Source organism: Amphiura filiformis, chromosome 1, assembly GCF_039555335.1.
Source record: "Amphiura filiformis chromosome 1, Afil_fr2py, whole genome shotgun sequence".
NCBI classification, from domain to species: Eukaryota; Metazoa; Echinodermata; class Ophiuroidea; order Amphilepidida; family Amphiuridae; genus Amphiura; species Amphiura filiformis.
Window position 1 is genome coordinate 72,953,156 of NC_092628.1, and position 21,233 is coordinate 72,974,388.

Sequence of the window (21,233 nt, forward strand, 5' to 3'; positions counted from 1 at the left end):
AAAAAGAGTGAAAACCACTCTTTAAGAGTGAATTTTAAACTCTTTCAAGGAGTTAAAGGACAACTCTAAAAATGTGTTGTCCTGCATTTAACTCCTTGAACGAGTTGAAATTCACTCTTTTAGAGTGGTTTTCATTCTTTTAAGTGGTTTTAAAGTTTAAAAAACACATTTCACTCATTTTTGAGTGGTTTTATAAGTGAATCACTCTTTTGGGGAGTAAGTTTTTCACTCTTTTACATTTAGAGAGTAATGCTGTGATTTTTGATACTACCAATTCAAATAAAGAATAGCTTGCGTCATCTAGGATGTTTCGTTACATAGGTAACCAGGTGAAAGGATACGATCATTTACCTTTTTGTTTATAACTCGATCGAGATCTATATAATACGTCACAGATATGCTAAACTGAACTTTTTCTGAATTGTTATTAGCAGAGGGAATTTAGCAGATGGAATTAAAAAAATACAAATTATTTGGACATTCCTCGTATTCAGAATGCAATTCGATATGCCTGATGGGCTCTCGGGTCCCACAAAATATACTGTGCAAACGTTGCTATCTGATTCCTTAAGATAGTTGTAATAAACAGGTTGCCATATATGCAATGGCGTACCAGCCTGAATCAACATTTCAAAAACCTTAATACACCCGGGCTTAATACCCATGATAGTCCCCACCCCTTGCAGTCGGTACGCCACAGACTAACCATATAGCCTACGCGCGGTATATTGAAAATAGTCCGGTGTGAAATAATACACATTTCTGATTGACTTTACATCGTTTTATTAAGTTCTATACAGATTTCAAACGATGCAGTATCCTGAAACTATTATGGATGATGTAGGCAACATTAATTTATCAATAAATAAATCAATTGCGTTTTTATGTTTGAGTACTTTCTCTTATTCAACAAAACAATATCGATGAATGCAACAGTGCTGTTTTTACAATAAGGCAAACCCCGCAAATCAGCTGCGTGTTTTTATTTGAAACCAAATCAATGAGTTTGAAGCCACCGGGTATTTACATGAATGTTTCGACGCAATATCTTGCAGGATCAATGATAATGAACCACTTACGTCTTTTTTCAATCTGAAAATTTGAAGGAAAAAAAACTAGATAAAATACAAAAAACAAAAGCAAGAAGCAAACAAAACAAACAACAAAAGAGAAATATTTCAGAACGACATTGGATTTAGCAAAGAAAAAGTAAAAAGGTAATATTAAATGATAATATCATGGAGGTACAATGTAGGGAATAAATTATTTTTTTTTATCTTCAATCATGATAAATATAAGGTAACTGCAGATAAAGTAGCTATCTTCTGCTGATCATTGCAATTGATGAAGAAGTTGGTACATGTGACTTTTTATGGGCGTTTGTGAAGTAAAAGGCGGTGTTTCAATAAGTGGTTAACATGAACGAATAAAAATTATAAGTTGCAAATGATGAATTGAAAAAAGAATATTACTTGTGATATGATATTAAATGCTGAATGTGTAATATCGCATAATATAGGATACCCAATTGTGACACTGCAAATTCGATAAATGGAGATATGTGAAGACTGGTTATAACTAATGTTTACTATTTTATGCATTTTATACTTTTGTTGAATTTCGCATTCATAAATCTTGTAATTTCTGCTGGTTTATATTGTCAATAGTACTTCTTTTATCATTATAACAGCTATACGCAGGGCAACTCTTTCATTATTTCGATGTCCGTAATTCAACGCTTTTGTTCTGTCGACCCTGTTTTTTGTTACCTCCTCCTACACATTCTTTTCTTGATATGTGAATTATAACCTATCTAACCTCCTTGATTATAACAGTGATCGAAAGCAATTTTACAATAATTGATTAGTGATTATTGACGACAATTTGACCATGACGCATAAACACGTTGAAAACAAATTGATAATTGTTAAACTCTGGGCTCAAATCTTTAAAAGCTCGGAAAGGTCAAACTATTTACTACGGTCAGCTATTTTTATGAAAAACAATAATATTTGTCTATACATGCTGTACAACGAACCACAATAATATTTTCTGTCACCTGCGGATACTGCCTGTCACGGTCCAATATGTTTTGACATGACTGATAAAGCTTCGGATTTGAATCATCGGCATATTTTTCCTCTTTTTCATATCCTCAAATGTAATAAAATATTAAGAAGATTTAGAAGTATGAATAAGTAAAGCAAGTTTTAAACAAGATCATGATTATTTTGAATACAAATCTCTCACTTTCCGGTTATTGTGTTTTCTCTACGGACTGTACGACCTAAATTTTATTTGACCAAGATGAAAGAATGGCGAAGTAAAGTCTTTAATCGTTTAAAGGGGTACTACACCCCTGGCCAATTTTATGCCTATTTTTGCATTTTCCCTCAAAAATAAGATATGTATATTATAGGGGCAAGGACTATGTACTACTGCACTGAAAATTCAGCAACTCAAGGCAAGTAGTTATTGATTTATTGATCAAATATTGGTTTTCCTCATTTTTGACTGTAACTCCACAACTGTTGTCTGTGCTGAAATAAAATTTCCAGTGCAGTAGTTGTAGTCCTTGCCCCTATAGACCTAATATACATATCTTACTTGTCACCAATGCGCTATAATTTTTGGGGAAAAAATGTAAAAATAGGCACAAAATTGGGCAGGGGTGTAGTACCCCCTTAATATCAAATAGAATTAGAAGCAATAATTTGTATGTATAGAAAGCGGAACCGACGTTTAACATCTTCCAAAATCTAAACCTGTATACTTTTGGGATTGTTGAAGCTTTTAAAATTACCCCGATCTTAACATATATATTTGCGATCGACTTTATAACAACATTTGCAGCGATATTTCCTTCAGGAGTGCCAAAAGAGAAAATCGGAACAAATGTTAATTTGAAGCGCAATTTTGGGACATAGATTTAAAGAAAATTCCGAATAGTAATTTAGTTCTTTTCAAACATATTTCATTGAAGTCTTTAATTATGCTTTTTAAACCTTTTCTATTTCACATGCATGCAAAGAAGAGACGGTGATATATTTTACCAAAACGATGATCCTCTGCTTAAACACTATAGCGTCCTATTCCTTTGCTGTTAAAGTATTTACTTTTCAAAACTATTCTTTTTCCGGATAATGAAAATTATTGATATAAGGGAATATGCTGAAAATAAGAAATATATGCTGATACACTTTTCGTCATAGATTTCGAAAAAGCGTTTGACAAATGGGATTGTGTATTTAAGGTTTTATAAACATTTAATACATTTTAGGGATGATTGTAGTAGATGCGGGAGTAGATGGATCAAGCGTTTTTAATATTTTATACAGGTATTGAGCGTTGTATGACAAACAATGGCTACTCTTCCGGTTTTTCAATACTTTCTCGTGGAGTTAGGCAAGGTGATCCGCTGTCTACTGTCACTGTTGGAAAATGAATTGGTTACCAAATAGTTCAATAGTTCTATTGAACTAAATTTTAATTGAATCTAGTTGAGCTACATGTATACACATGTATTTTAAAAATGCATGCATGTATTTAAAAAAATTGTATACATGTAGTTCAACTAGATTTAGTTTTTAAGAGATGTTAACAGGACAACCGAACAAGGAAAACTCCGGGGAAAACTTACCAAATATGGAAGTAAACACGCCCAATACCAAGTAGTCAAAACTAATATCATCCTTGTAATATTATACTTTTGCACGCTTACATCACTTTGCATTGTTTCAAAAAAAGATGGGTGATCCAAAGCATATTTCGATGGCGACAACGGGGAGACACTCCGTTTATTGCCGGGTATCGTATAATACCGATTATTCGGATTCTCTGCATTTGGCACCGGACTACCTTTAGATGATTTTTCTGTTTTTTGCTTATAATTTGTGAGTTGGCATAAAATTGAAATAATACAGAAGAGTATAAACTGTAAAAGTATATATCCACAAAGACAAAGGAAGAGGGTGTAACCAAATGACGCCTTTGTTTCAGATGTGTAATCGAGATGGCAGAAGCTTCCGCTCGTTTCAAGAGAAACTATTCCTGATCCGTAAAACAAAGGTATTGTTGCCATGACACCTGCCACAAATATTGCACGTAATGCCCAGTAAACTTGAGATTGTATAAGTCGGCTGAGTTTGATTGTATTTGGTTTACATATTACCACATATCTTTCAAAAATCAAAATTACAGTAATAAACGCGCACGTTGTCTTGGTTGTAAATGCAAACCAACCCGTAAAATTGCATAAGCCGTGTGAAGTTTCAAGTTTCCATTCTTGACTCAAATATGAGATGGAAAAGATCATTTCTGGGATGATTGCGAAAGATAATTCTAAGCACGAAAAGATTCCAAGAGTTATAAGCGCAGGATGTAATTTGTGGTTTGTTCTCCGCAGTTTCCACAGAGATGAAATGAGTAATATATTTCCAATTATTGTAAGAATGCAGAGAATCAAGACGATGATGCCAGATGTAACGGGTTCGATTCCTCTTTCTGAAGGTTCGCTTGTGTTGTTATTAAGAGTTGCCATGGTTTCATGTTAACAATGTTATGCAATAATGATGATATGATGCTTCATTTATATCAATTTATCTGGTAGACATGTCGATCCTGGTAGTGTCATTTTGCTGTGTGGTCAACCGGGCCTCTGTCCTGGTTTCTGTAAATAAAAACAAAAAACAATGTAGGCTACGTTTGAACAAAATGATTAATTTTGCATTTTCTCAAAAAATAACTACACACTGGTAACAAAAACTATGTATATTATAGGGGAAATGAATCCAATTACTTCACTGAAATTTCAGTGATTTATTATAAACATGTATGTTAAGAAATGAGGTACATTCTAGCGGTACCTCTTTTCTTAACGCTTGTCTTGAGTCACTAAAATTCCAGTGTAGTAACTGGATTCCTTGCCCCTATAATATACATAACTTTTGTTACCAGTGTGTTTTTATTTTTTGAGAAAAATGCATAAATAATCCATTTTTATTTATCAAGGGATGTAGTACCACCTTAACCATTCTAATACAAATTTAGAACGTTTTGAATTTTGTTCAATTTTTATTCAATTTGACAGACAATATTCACCATGTTCTGAAACAAAAAGGCTTGCTATATGTAACATATTTTTGTGTTGATTCGTAGAAATGTTCATCAACTTATGGAGATTATATGAAGATATTTCTGGAAATTATGAAATGCTCTGAGGTGAGTCTGAGCATGTTTAAACAGATTAAACTGACCAATATTCCTTTATAGGGGTACTACACCCCGTGGTAAATTTGTGACTATTTTGCATTTTTCTCAAAAATAATAACGCACTGGTAACAAAAGTTATGTATATTATTGGGGCAACGTCGAATCCAATTACTACACTGAAATTTCAGTGACGCAAGGCAAGCGGTTCAGTATATGATAGGAATTGAGGTACATCGTAGCGGTACCTTATTTCTTATCATAAATAACGAACCGCTAGTCTTGGGTCACTGAAATTCCAGTGTAGTAATTGGATTCCTTGCCCCGATAATTTACATAACTTTTGTTACCACTTTGTTATTAGTTTTTGAGAAAAATGCAAAAATAGACACAAATTTATCAAGGGGTGTAGTACCCCCTTAATTGTTTTAAGCAAATCGTTCATACGGTATTATATCGATTCATATTTTCTTTGTAACCTATTGTTTTTATCCGATAATCAATAAATTAATGAGCTAAGTAAAATGACTGTTGTGTAATATTTTGCTAAATGTTCATACATGTGCCTTATATGGTACTTTTATTTTGCATACTTTGTCTTGAAAATGCATATTTGCATAATTAATTAGCATTTATGCAAATTAGCTCAATTGGTCAAAAACACGGTTGGCCATATACGGGCAAATGCTAGTAAATTCATTAAACCCGCGGCTTGGGCGGAAAATACTGGTAATTTACCCCTCACAAAACCAAACCTGAAACTTTGTGAAAAAAAACCTGATATAGATTAGTCTTTGTTAAAGACGACTCACCATCCTTTTCCGAGGGGGGGAGCGGCGAAGCCGCGACAGCTCGCCGCGAAGCGGCGAGCATGAGGTCGACGCGGGAGCGGCGACCAACGAAGCCGCGAAGCGGCTGAGAGCGAGCCGGTCGCCGCTTACTCCTACACAGGTTGGTTGCTGGCGGGTATTTATCAGTTTTCCAGTCTGTAACACAGACTAGATATAGATAATATAGCTCGTAGTAAATTTTGGATAAAAAGTCCCAAAAAGGGCTGAAGATAAATAAAAGTGGGGTAATTTTGACTTCATAAAACTTTAAAAGAAGGGATTCAGACAAACGAAGAAAAAGTAGGCTATTATATACCTATCTCTGAAAAACTACCTTCAAAGGGTCGAAATTTGGGGGAAATCACTAAAGTACCATTTTCTTCTGGCGATATGATAAAAAGAGCCATCAAATGCCCTTTTAGGGGGTAAAGTGTATACTTTTTACATTACATCATAAACACAGGTCTACGATTTTGGAAAATCCAAATGAATGGATGCCATTACAGCTGCCTATACTATACCCATGAAATTATTTCCCTGATTTGAGGGCAAAATATATACATTTCAGGTAGGCCTATATTTCAGGTATTGCTTGGAGAATTACAATCAAATTTATAAAGATAGACAAATAATAATAAAATACGTAAAACGATCAATTGAATATTGCACGATACATACTCAATGGAATAATTTTAAAAGTACAATCAAAGAATTAAAGGACAAATTTAATATATTTGTAGCTCATACTGAACCGTACTCAACCAAACACCATATCTCAAACACACACACACACACCCACCCCACCCTACCTACACCGATACACACCCACCAACATTATATTGCACACCCAGTAAATTAACCTAATTTAACTCCTTGTTTTATGTGTCGCACTGTGATCCCGACTGTGATGACAAATAACATTTAGATGAAGACCTGTAAATTCATTATGTTACAAGTTGTTCAATGATAAGTTTATGTCAAAATGTAATACACTAGATCTAAATGCTTAAAACAGAACACGATCATGGATATTTTGTTCTGGGACTGAATAATATTCGGACTACTTAAAAACATAAACACATGCATATATATTTCTTACCGTATAATTCACATGGCTAACCAAAAACGATGTACTGGGTTCATACTGTAACAAGCTGTGTAACACATGCAGAAGACTTTGCGCCGTTCAGTTGTTTTCAAACGATCCTTACTTTGAGAAGAAAAACTACATGAAAATTCATATTTAAAACATTAAAATAGCCACTACGTGCATAATATATCCGAAAATGTAGGCCATGTTAGTTCAGTGTTGTTGTTACTTCTTCTTTAAATACCACGAAATATTGGTAGACAGGTTATAACGGTTACCTGTGTTTGTCTGTAAGTGCTTTTGTATAAGAGCCTGTGACAAGGACATAACCAACCTTGGTAATCAATAAGGCTTGTCAACATTCTGATGATTACTCATCGATTAATCTTTACCAGTTTTCTACATTTTAAAGTAAATACTAGATACTTAAGGGGTCTCATAGCTACCTTTGGTATCATCCAAAATACACCGGAAGAGAAGTTGAAGGAAAACTAAGATGCATCTTACACACGTAATAGTATAGTGGGAGTAATTGTCGACCATGAGACATAAATTTTGGCCATGCTATTGTAAAAATGACTCAAAATCAATGATTGTGAGTACACAGGCCTTGCCCTCTATATTTTCAAGGCGAGTGGCATTAGAATTTTTTCGAAACGCGTAAAGTTTGCAATTTTTTCCTATTTTGGTCCAAAACACTGTGTTTTCCGGCTAAAAAGGAAAATGTAGAGGTCAACTATTGCTTTATTTTTTCTTCTTAGAATTTGTTTTCGAAGCGCTCAAAAGTTTGCAATTTTTTTTCCTATTTTGATCCAAAACACTGTGTTTTCCGGCTAAAAAGGAAAATGTAGAGGTCAACTATTGCTTTATTTTTTCTTCTTAGAATTTTTTTTCGAAGCGCTCAAAAGTTTGCAATTTTTCCTATTTTGGTCCAAAACACTGTGTTTTCCGGCTAAAAAGGAAAATGTAGAGGTCAACTATTGCTTTATTTTTTCTTCTTAGAATTTGTTTTCGAAGCGCTCAAAAGTTTGCAATTTTTTTTCCTATTTTGATCCAAAACACTGTGTTTTCCGGCTAAAAAGGAAAATGTAGAGGTCAACTATTGCTTTATTTTTTCTTTTTAAACGTATTTTTGAAGCGCAAAACTGGAAGATGCAGCGGTCAATTATTGCTTTATTTCTTCTTCTTCAACAACTTCAAATACAATATATTTTCGTGAAAGCGAAGAAAGAAGATTTACACGAGCAGAAAAGAGTTTTTTTGTTTTTTATTTAGTTTTTTTTATTCAAAAGACAAATAACATGAGAAAAAATAAATAAAAGATAGAAAGAATAAAAAACAACACACACAACACAAATACAAAAGCATCTCTTACATTATAAATTATACATGACTAATACAATACAATATTATGCATATTTTTAGATTCGTTTAAATACTTTGTTTGTCCGTGGGCACATGAGAAAGACAATAATATGTTATATTTATATATAATTACTTTGTAATATTAATTTGAACCTCATTCTGCACTAAGTTTCTGAGGAGTGCGGGCTACGGCCCTTACGAAACAGTTCTGTAAAACTAATGTAGCAGGGTCATCTAAGTTTTATCATGTATTAAGGGCTGGGGTATGAACGTTTGGACAGTATTTATTGTGGGACATTAGAGCACATCAGACATATCAATTGCATTCTGAATACGAAGAATGTCATTCTGATATCAAATAATTTTGATTTTTGAAATTCGCAATTTAATACACATTTTATGGCAAATCATTAAAATTGATATTTTTAATATTTAACAGTACTTGAAGTAAACTTTATAAATCTGATGATTTATACTTAAAGTGTATGTAGGTGGGATGAAAAGCCGACGATCAATTGAAAATTTTGACCTTTCATATTGAAGATATGGATCTTTTTCCCCAAAACACCTAATTTTTTTTTGTTTTTTTTGGAAAAAAATCCATATCTTCAATATGAAAGGTCAAAATTTTCAATTGACCGTCGGCTTTTCCTCCCTGCTACATACACTTTAAGAATATGTCATTAGATTTATATAATTTACTTCGAGGACTGTTATATATCAACAATTTGAAAAATATCAAATTTTTATAATTTGTCATAAAATTTGTATTATATTGTGATTTTCAAAAATGAAAATTATTTGATATCAGAAAGACATGCTTCGTATTCAGAATGCAATTCGATAGGTCTGAGGTGTTTCTCATGTCCCACAAAAATACTGTCGAAACGCAATAAACGCTCATTTTAGATCCCTTAAGCTCCCTTCTTGGTGTATTTTGATGTGTGATATGTTTTATGTGATATGAATAATGATCATGATGATACTGTCACGAGTGCAGACAATACATTTTTGTATGATTGGTAAAGATTAAAAGAATAATGTATCTTAATGATATTTTTATATTTTTATATTTTTATTGTATATTTGCTATCTGTACCTAAGTGTCTTTTAATTTCTGATTGATATCCTTGAACGTATTTTAATCTAATATCTATTATTTATGTATTGTTAACCATTTTGATATATTTTGTTCGATCCCTGGGCATCCATGGAAAACAGTGTTCACACGGATTGGGTTTCCCCAGGCAAAATAAGATCTAAAAATAAATAAAGAATGTGATACACCTTTGATGTGAGACTTTTTTGAGGGCTTTGTCACAAATTTTAAAGTGATACACCTTTGGTGTGACAAAATTTTGAAAATTTTCATAATTATTTAATGTGATACATCGTTGATGTGATATATTTTGACGTGATGTATCTTTGATGTGAGGTATTTTAACATGTGATTCATCTTTGTGATATATCTCGGATTTTGACGGTTTTTGACGGTTGTCATAATGGTGTGCAGTTGTAGTTGTATATCAGGCTATTCCATTTAAATCCACACTCCCCTGTGGAAGATTTTGGAAATATCTACCACAGGGGGAGTATGAATTTCAAACGGAATGAGCACATTAGGCAGCTACATTTGAATATCATACACCCTCTGAGGAAGTTTCAACCTTGAATCATCTACAGAGGGTGGGTGAGTTTCAAATGGAGCTGCCTAATGTGCTCATTCCATTTGAAATTCATACTCCCCCTGTGGTAGATATTTCCAAAAGCTTCCACAGGGGAGTATGGATTTTATTATGGAAGAGCCCATTGCAAATTTCGTTGGTTTAGAATTAACACGGTTGTTGGCAAAATACATACATTGTGATAAATTAGTCTTGGTATTGCATTGTATACATGTATTTGCTCATATTGTGAGTGAAGTTGTTGAGGTGTTGCTCAGGCTCATTTTTGATGGAGTGCATTGAGGTTTATGAACAATTGCTCTGATATTTGTGACAAGTTATAATACTTTCTGATACTTCACATTTTTTTTCTTTAAAAATAAAAATTACAGTGATTATATATGTGCCGGTATAATTGTGTCAAGTGACTGGTACATGGTTGGTGTGATTTCAAAAGTATTTGACTTTGTGAACGGAGTCAAAAAGTCTTCGCCTTTGTGTTCAGTGTTTTTATTGTCAATGTCTTCAATTTATTGACATTGAGTCAAAAATTTTTAAATATTGCAACAGTTTAAAATTATTGCATAACAACTTTAACTCTTGTATGAAGGAAAAGTTATTAACTTAATTGTACAACTCATTGTAAGAAGGAAACGGGTTGTGAAAACTGTTTCAGATTGATAAGATTGTTAAAATGTTTTTTTAGATTATAGGAATAATGAGATTGTTAGACTTTATAATAATAAAAAGTGTATGTAATACTGTAATTTATCCTAAGTAGAAAAGAGCAAAACTTCTGGCTTTATGAAATTAAATCATTTCTTGAGTTATATTCGTCTCAAGCATATTCAACCCATCGTTGGGCGTATATTTCCAACAAATCCAGGCTGCCGGTCAATCATCTGCCAGTCATGCATAGCGTGGTATGCATGATCGCCCGGTAGCCTGGATTTGTATTGAAAACGTCCAACGATTGGCTGAATATGCTAAGGAGGCCGGTCGAGTGCAGATCCGTCGGAACACACTTTTCAATACGGAATAAAATGCAAACCTCATTGTGACATCATCCAAGCAGCAAAGTTCATTTCCCATTGAAAAAGCGTTATCCGACGGATCTGCAGTCGACTATTCTGGAATTCTGGAAGTTAATTATAACAGGGTGACGTTTTGTGATTCCGGCCTATCCGAGGTCATCAACAATAAGGCATCAGCGTGATCAGTGGAATTTGCTTGTTACGAAAGAGACTCTGTAAACATTATTTTTTGCATCACAAAACCTAAAAACCCAGATAGGTAATGGCATGCATTGTTGTTGATCATCAATGCGTTGTATCTGCATCAATAGCTCGTCACGCCAGAGGAGACTTATAGGGACGCATCATTTAATATATCAAGGGGGGCTGGGTAGTAGGGGTCGTGACAATTTTTTTAATTCCTCGGTGGAACACAACAAATATTTTAGCCCCTTGATGAAGCACTTTTTTAACACCTCGGTGAGACAATTTTTTTTTACTCCTCGGTGAGACATTTTTTTTTAATCGTAAAGTTCTATAGTCAACAATTTGTTTTGGATTTATGAAACAAATTTTGTGTCCATATTTTTTAGTTACCATTTTTACATCATTGTAGTACCTAAATTTCACGTGCCACGAAAGACATTATTATTTTATGTTAAAATGAGTTCACATCAGGGGTAGGGCTACGCTGCACACCGACATCGCCTGGCTAATAATTATTTGGTGCAGCAGAGATACTAAAATAAATACCCGGGATCGATACACGATTTTGATATCAGACGAAAATCTTCGGATACCGGTGTAGAAAATGATGAATATCTTCCGTAAATGATTTCGTCTCAAGAAACCAGATCTGGTCTCATACACTTGAAAATACGTGTTGAACAGATATGATAGTCGTTAGCTTGCGTCTTGAGAAAAGGCCGTGCGTCTTGAACTCAAAATCTGACCAAAATTCTAATTTTATATTGCGTTGGTCCTGTATGGACTACAGCGCGCAGGCTATTGCTGCACTCACTACTCCAGTGGAGGCAGTATATATGACCATTGACCACAAGGTCGTATACAAGCTTACTCACACAGCGAGAAATCAATTACCCCGGCTATTGTCAGTAGCCTTAGTCAGGTCACTTGGCTAATTATGCGTCTCATAAGGTCGGAATAAAATGGCCATGCGTGGCTGTGGATTCAACCTACCATGGCGATTTCTACCATGAAGATATCGGGGCGATGACACTGTGCGCTGCTGGTTCACATAACGGGGAACTTGAAATTTTTATAGGCCTACGGATTTCTCACCAAAAAACCATACCCAGATCCATCCTTACGTATGGCTCAGTCATGTGGTATAGATTTCTTTTTGACATTGGAGTGAAATCTGTGAAGTAGAACGAATGAATGAATGAATCAAGTATTTTCGCTCACAGAATAACTTTTCACGAACATATGCATACAAAACACGAGGCTATATAAAAACAAAATACAATGAAAAATGGAACAAATTCGCGCATTTTCAATTTAAAAGCCTTGACACCAAATCTTTTTTTTTCAAAAAACTACCCAGCCCCCCCCCCCCTTGATAACTAATGGTGCGTCCCTTACTGGACATATAAACACACCAGGCAAGTACTATCAGTGTCAAAGATTCAAAGTGAACGATTTAGGCCTGTAATCGTGTTTCAGGTCGCGTCATCATCAGCACTAGGAAGGAATTGAAAAATGTCTCCATTACGATTAGTCTTCGCTACAATCCTAGTTATGGGGTTATTCCCTACCGTGGCTCCGGCGATTGACAGCGATTTCGATGCTATCGATGACGATGTTGATAACTGTCCATTAGTTGGTAACATTGACCAAGCCGATGGTGATGGGGATGGAGTCGGGAATGTGTGTGATAATTGTAACATGACGGACAACGCGGACCAAGCAGATGATGACATGGACGGTATTGGGAATGAATGTGATGATGATGTTGACAATGATGGTATGTAAGATGAAATGTATGATACGTGCATTAACGGTTGACGGGCATCATTCCCCATTTTTCAACTCCACCTCCAAATGACCCCTTTCTTTTTTTTGTCACCCCAGGTTGTCACCCAATGACCCAGCCCTGGATTTTATTCTTTAGAGTAAATATACATGTAAATGGTGTATGTAAATGATTACATTAATTTTTCCCCTTTTAATTTTGTTCTTATAGGTGTTTTTAATGAAATGGATAACTGTGTGAATGATTCCAACGCGGATCAGTTGAATAATGATGGGGATGCCATGGGAGATATATGTGACGATGACGACGACGATGACGGTAACGATCAAATAAATTCCTAAAAGCCTTATTAATGAGGCGCACAGCATTGACTTTAACCAAACCATTGTAAACGTATGGTTAAAAACTAGCAAATTTTCGAATTGTATCAACTTTGAATCAATTCTAATTATTTTATTTTCTGTTCACAGGTGTTTCTGATGATATCGACAACTGTCCGTTGACACATAACGCAGATCAGGCGGACTTAGATCGCGACGGACATGGCGATGTTTGTAGTAAGTTTTTGGCCCCATGTTGACCCTACACATCCTGATTTTCTTTATATATCCAAATTATGTGTGCCTTTAAGACTTGTCGGAGTATTCAAAAGTTAATAAATTTTAATTTTCTCTATAGATTAGGGGATTAGTGAAAAGTTACATCTGGAAGATTTGAATAGGAATGCAAAACACGCACTTTTAAAAATTGCTTAATGTACAGTGGTTTTGAGATATCTGTCGTTTTATGATAACTCAAGAACCACAAGACCTACAAAAGTGTAACTTTGATAATAATTCTTCGTTAAGCCCGCTTCAAAAAGGCTCTAAATAGAACAGCACAACTAAACCCATGCAGAGGTTAAGTTGAGAGTGAGGGTCCGCCATGCATGTAAACTTTAATCCGGCCAAAATCACTAAATTTCATAATTGCTCAAATCTTGTTAAACATTTAAAACTCACCATAAATTGGGGTGAGTTTTAACAAGATGGGGTCCAATGTATCATTCCTCTATATCTATGTATATAGTTCTGTCCAAACATGTCAAAAGGACATGGAGGAAAGCTCCTGAGGAAGTTTGACCTATATCTGTGACGTACGGTTCTTGCGTCATTAGCAAAAATATCAATTTTGCACTGTAGCCAACATGCCTCAGATTGTTCCTCCTGCAAAATCTTGCAAAAACAATTTAAAGGAAAAATAGTTTGCACCATCTATACATGTTTCCTTACATACGTAACTGTAAAGTTGTTAATATGTTAATTGGGTAGTGAAGCATTACAAAATATCTGTATTGTAATACATGTCCGTATGGCAAACTAGTCTGATGTTGGAAGGTTTTATTTATCAAAGGCCATTTTATAGAAAATTTGAGGATTTTTTATTAGAATCAAATTAGTTCGATCCTTCGATCGACCATCGATGCTTGGTCGATCCTTATTATTTATAAAATCAATCAATTGACTTGTTGTAAAATTTCACCCTGTATCGAGGAAATGGCCGTTTAAAATGAGGATTTGATCTTTTTTTTTTACAAAATTAACAATTTTACTTTCTGCAGATTTGCACTTAGCACCTTCAAATTGAAACACGTCTTCGACCCTTAAGTATAATCTTGTCCTTAATGTTTGTCACCTTTCACTGCCTATAATGGTTCACATGGTTCCCCTATTAATAACAATTCAAACCCATAACTCTGAATTGGCAAAGCATCTCGATGAATCTACCATTACAGAAGCCATGTATAAGGCAACTACTTTCCAATAACCAGACTAAAAGCAATAAAGCATGTTAAAAGTAAAGCCGTATGTGCTGAAACCTGTTTCTGAATAATGAAACCTAACCACCGTTGTATTGTATTACACATGACAATGGTTTCTTCGAGTCACCTCTGCTACTCGTCTTTGTATACTAAATTATTGTTTTGTTTTAAATTTCAGAGCCTTCGGGAACTCTCTTGAAAGTCCGTACCGGTATATCTAAGCGTGGCTTATTTATGGGATACATAGATGTACCAATTAATGAAACCACCCCTGATTGGCGCATTGATGTGACGTTCCGCCGAAATATCTTCAACTTACAGGTGAGGTATTATACGATTCTCCTCAGGCTCACTGGTGGGGGTGTGGGTGGGTGGCTGGGGGGGGGGAGGGGTGGTGGTGGCCTGGTGTATGTGGGGGATGCTAATGGTCTGTGTATGTTTACTATTAGTATTACTATGCTACATGCCCATTGCCTGATGTGGCTTTCACCACCACATTCATGAACCATACCGTTTGTCTTTGACAGATTGTTGAATGCGAAGCCAAACTCGCTGACTTCCCAAAGAACGGAATGGGCAAGATGACTTACACCTTGGCTCCTGGAGACAAATACGAGACTCTCGAAGCAGGCGATGTACTCAAGATCAAATTCATAGCCAAAACATACAAGAAGGCCAAAGGTGTACCATTCGAGGCTCGCTTTTACCTTCCCCTTAATATCATGACTCCTGAATAATGCCAGAGGAGTAGGCCCTATAATGGACGTACTGGTTAGTCAATTTAGGCAGAACGTTTAACCACGGTTTAATGAAACTGGGCTGGGACAATTAGTGCAGGCATATATTTGATTATACTGATAATATACATACCATATTGGATTGGCAAATATCATCTGAAATAAAATGCTTTGTCATGTTTATTGATTTGATATTCGGTACTAACTTTTTAAAGTACTCTTTTAAAATATTTTAATACAGGAGGATATACCAGCTTCATTTCCGTATCTACTATCAAATGGGAAATAGGCAAATTTTGATTCATCTTTGTATTTTAAATTTGGTAAACTTAAGACTGTTTGAAACTTCATGGTTCAGAACCGAGGAGTGGGGAAGGGAGTGGGGTTTAAGTTATCTAACACCGGATTTGTAACATTTTCCCGCGTTTGCAGGTATTATTAAAAATGAATACTATAGTGCATATAAGCTATAACGTATCTATTGATTGCATTAAATTTTGTTATGGGTAACGCGGGTTAACGTTAAGTAGGTATGATACAAGAGGCCCACACCCCGTCCAAAAAAAAAACCCAACCTAGCAGGTAAATACTAAGTAGGCCTACCTTTAATGATTTCTAGTATGTCGTCGACATATCGACGTCGTAACTCGGGCTGTAGTGCAGTATAGTGATGTCTTTCATTTTCAACAATCCCGTCAATCGTGACATCAGACGTCTCTAGACAAGTATGCGATCAACCTACACTGCAAAAACTACACAGTCATAGAAAGACATATGACTTTACTTGTCTGTTTGTTTTTCATTTAATACAAATTAATTGATGAATTGAACTGGTACGACTCTTAGGACTCGTGATAAACGACGATTAATTTTGTAATAATAAAATGAAAGCGCTGGGTCATTCACGACGTCATTTGTAATTCATGTCATCCGTGTACGTGCGCATGTCATCCGTGTACGTGCGCAATCGATACTCAATGATCCAGACAATACCGTTTGAATATACCGCCCTTGTGTATGCACCTGCTTGACACATCTTGTCACTTGCGGGAAGATATACTAAAGGCCTATACCCTAATAGCTTGCAATAGATACCCCACCGTAAATAGCTCTCTTCATTACCTCGCTGTGCCAGTATATACGCGTAGTGTACGCACTTTTGAACCATATTTTGTTCAAAAATGAGAGGAAGGGACTGTTTTCAGCTAAAATGTTGGCTATCAGCTGATGCTCAATGATACCGGGAAGTGTTGCAGAAAGGTAAGCGTACTCTTTATTTATTCAAAATATCACATATCAATGAATTTAAATTGGAAATCCAAAAAGGAAATGTCAGGTCAAAATTCTCACCTTAGAATTATTGTGAAATAAAATCAAACCAAATTTAGGCTCCGCAAATAACGTCCAATTATTCCCATTGGTGTTTGCTACACGTGCATATAATAAATTATAATTTTGGGCCAATTTGAGAAGAGTTAATGCCTCGAGTTTCAAAATACACCGAGTGATGTTTTTGATCAAAAACATCGACAATTCAAGACTCTGTAAAAACAAATCAAGAATTATCTGGGATAATTGCAACTAAGTATAATGAAAGTTATGATCTAAGCTACCAGATGCATCATTAATTTCCTGACTGATATTTAGTTGTGGGAAAACATTACTTTAATGTTTTGGCGGGATTATTTCCCGCCAAAAATTTCAACCAAAAAGAGCATGTAGCCTTAAAAACTATCTTGGCATTCTGAAGAAGCCATCAGCCATGGTGGTGAAAGTTTAACACCCGTTCTACCAAAGTATTTTGGTTACATAATTTAACAACAGAGGATATAATGCAAGTAAACCCTCGCAAAATTGATATTTTAATGTACTCTCAAGACCCAAGTATGCGAACAACCTAGGGATGAAAATCTCATGGGAAACAAGCAATAAAAATATTGGTTACACACTTTAAGGGATCCCAAATGAGCGTTTATTGCGTTTCGACAGTATTTTTTGTGGGACATGAGAGCACATCAGACCTATCGAATTGCATTCTGAATACGAAGCATGTCTTTCTGATATCAAATAATTTTTATTTGTTAAAAATCACAATATAATACAAATTTTATGACAAATTATAAAAATTTGATATTTTTCAAATTTTGATATATAACAGTCCTCGAAGTAATTATATAAATCTAATGATATATTCTTAAAGTGTATGTAGTAGGAGGAAAAGCCGACGGCAAATTGAAAATTTTGACCTTTCATATTGAAGGTATGGATTTTTTTTCCCAAAAAGACCTAATTTGTTTTGGTGTTTTGGGAAAAAATCCATATCTTCAATACGAAAGGTCAACATTTTCAATTGATCGTCGGCTTTTCATCCCACCTACATACACTTTAAGTATAAATCATCAGATTTATAACGTTTACTTCAAGTACTGTTAAATATCAAAAATATCAATTTTTAATGATTTGCCATAAAATGTGTATTAAATTGCGAATTTCAAAACTCAAAATTATTTGATATCAGAATGACATTCTACGTATTCAGAATGCAATTCGATATGTCTGACGTGCTCTAATGTCCCAAAATAAATACTGTCCCAACGTTCATACCCCAGCCCTTAACAGCGGAGGATTTATTATATTAAACCTCCAGTGTGGTTTTATTTGTTCTTCTCCTTCACGATCCAGTGATACAAAATAAGTTGGCTATACCAACATCCCTTACGGAATGTTGCTACTATGGCAATCATAATACAAGTGCAAGTAGGCCCTCGCAAAATTGGGAAATTATAGACCAAGAATTGATTTTTGGCTAAAAAATCGTACAAACATCCACTTTTAACTGGAGCTTTGGTCAAATATGAAAGAAAATCATTATTCTAACATATCTGACCTGAACGTCAAGTTTTAACCCAATATCAGTAAATGTCGCTAGGCATCGTCAATACCCTCCCTACCCTGTTCTACCTACCACCCTACCCCGCGGGTACGATGGTAGGTCAAAATAGATGTTATCCACATGTGACTTCTAAGAAAAGGCGTTGGTTCCCGTAGTATTCCTCATTCAAACCAATTCAATGCACGACCTCGGATCTACTTGCATGACTTTGGCGGGCTATTTTGAAAGAATCATGGTTGCACATGCAGGTAATTCTTTTGAAAGTCCTAAACATGGTATAACAGTCGCTGACAGGACATGCAGCTTACAGAACACGAATAATAGTTTCGCTAACATGAGCGCAAGACAGAGGACTTCCGATCCCGATTAACCCAAGTCATTTGTCGCTTTATTTGAATATGTTTGCACACAGGTAAAAATGGGAAGTTGATTACCCCACTGGTAGGACGAGGGTTGGTTAAGTATCACCAGATTTGTCAATCAAGAAATATTTGATATTTTAACGCACCAGCCTATAAATGAATCCATTTCAATAAATAAACAATTTACAGAAGCAATAATGATAATAATATTATTTTGATTGGAACCACTTGCAAAATGCATATAAATATTAATTCGGGATGATTGAAAGGGTAACACGAGGAAGAACAACAACACCTTAAACACGCTCACATAAGTATTTTAGGTAAAATGAACTATACCATGTATACTGCGCCAAAAAGTATCCTTACACTTGGCAAAATAATCACAATTTCAAAACTGAATCATATTGGGGTAAATTTGTTTTTTTAAATAGATGCAATCTAATCCTGCACATTATGACACCACATAGAATCGAAAGTGACCTCAAGAAGGAAAGTTGCAAACAATTTAATAGACGAAGGTCCAGTTTCAAAAGTGACAAACTGGCCTATACGTACAAGGCGCAAAAAGTTCCAACAAGCGCAACAAAAAGACAACACAGTTTCTTCAATGAAGCTTCATTTAAAGCAGTTTTTATTTCAGTTTTTACTTCTCTGTACCTTTTATAACTGTCATTTTATTTGTCAGTTCTTTTGTTTCAGTTTTCTTTTGTTCCTTTTGTTTTAAATTAAAGGCACACATAAGTTAGCCATTCACCACTCTCAAACCAGATCCGTGGAGTTTTGAATAGGCCAGTTTGTCACTTTAAAAACTGGACCTTCGTCTAATCAAATGCTTATAACTTTGCTTCTTGAAGTTCAGACCATATGCGTTGCTTACAAGAAAACAAAAGAGATTTCATCGTACCAACTCACCGATTATTCATGTAAATTTTATTCAACACTGAATTGTGACAGTTGTTACAATTACAAAATATTCAAATACAAATCCGTGTATAATAATAGGTAAGTTGATTCATACAGAAAGTATTTAAAACATTAAAACAGATAATGTTATGCAAATATTGTAGTGGAATGGAAAAGTACATTTAAAACTGAAATTGCACTGAGAAATGCACAGGTTGATATGGATAGTCAGACTAGGCGAATCACCTTTATCATCTCTCAGAAGTATATGTGCCTTGCTGGCAAGCCTCTCTTCAGATTTGAGCTCTGCGGTCCTGGAGTAAATCTTTGATACTAGTATTAGTCCGGCTGCCAGTGGGTATGACGTTGTTTTGGTGTACATAGTTTTGTTTTTGATGGATATTGCTTCTCTAGACCACCAACCTCAAAAATAAGTTTACTGGAGCTCTGTCGGCATTGATCATTTTGAGATATGGCGGGTCAACGTTCATACAGGGGTTAAAATTCCAACTCCAAATTATTCCTCTTGTCATGGCGATCCAGAAAAAGTATACTTTTACCTATCTGAGACATTCCCTTCTGGACCAGGTGGTGGCCGCATTGCATTCTCTAAATTCAGTAAATTTTCATCGTCAACCGTGTAATTGAATGGGATTATTTTGAAATTTTAAAACGCTTGAAATATCACAAACAAATGGGCCTATGTTAATAAGTAATATATATACAAGCTAAAACCGTTGGGGTTCGATAATGAACCCCACAAAACTAACCAAGTATATTGAAAATGCCATACGGCCGGGCGGTTTCACAAGTTGCCGGCTCGATCATGCCATCCACCACCTGTTCTGGACTTAAAGGAAGCAGAAAGGTCAAAGGTCACCATTTGACCCCCACAGAGGTCAAAACCTGAAAAATACTTTTCAACAGCATTCGAGCAGTTTGAATGTTGACCTCTGTGTGAACTTTGACCCGCCATATCTCAAAATGCTTAATGCTTAATGCTGACAGAGGTCCAGTAAACTTATTTTTGAAGTTGCTGGTCTTGAGCAGCAAGCCGGACTATATTCTCAAGACGGTTCATATGATACGTTTCTGGATAATGCAAACATTCCTGAGTGGTGCAGCGCACTATTTATATAGGGTGTTCCAGGAAACGTGGACCCCAATGAATGTGTTATTTCAAAATGTGTTTACTACAATCATTCAGTGTTTCCATGTGTGAAAGGCATGCACGTTGTAGGTATCATGTGCAAAAAACTAGAACTCATTTTGATTAAATAGTTTGAAGATATCATAGATAATTATGATCTTGGATATAAATCGGTTGCAGCGTCAATTTTGCAATTTTCTGTGACTTCATGTCACACC

The 21,233-nt window shown here is 35.2% G+C and overlaps 1 protein-coding gene across 1 annotated transcript; it reads left to right on the forward strand.

Moving 5' to 3' along the window:
- Window positions 1-12,808: 12,808 nt before the first annotated feature.
- Window positions 12,809-15,896, forward strand: LOC140166879 (uncharacterized). Its single transcript, XM_072190369.1, has 5 exons — window positions 12,809-13,157; window positions 13,377-13,484; window positions 13,637-13,723; window positions 15,146-15,288; window positions 15,495-15,896. The coding sequence occupies exons 1-5, from the start codon at window positions 12,893-12,895 to the stop codon at window positions 15,702-15,704; spliced, it is 813 nt and encodes a 270-aa protein (XP_072046470.1). The 5' UTR covers window positions 12,809-12,892; the 3' UTR covers window positions 15,705-15,896.
- The last annotated feature ends 5,337 nt before the right edge of the window (window positions 15,897-21,233 follow it).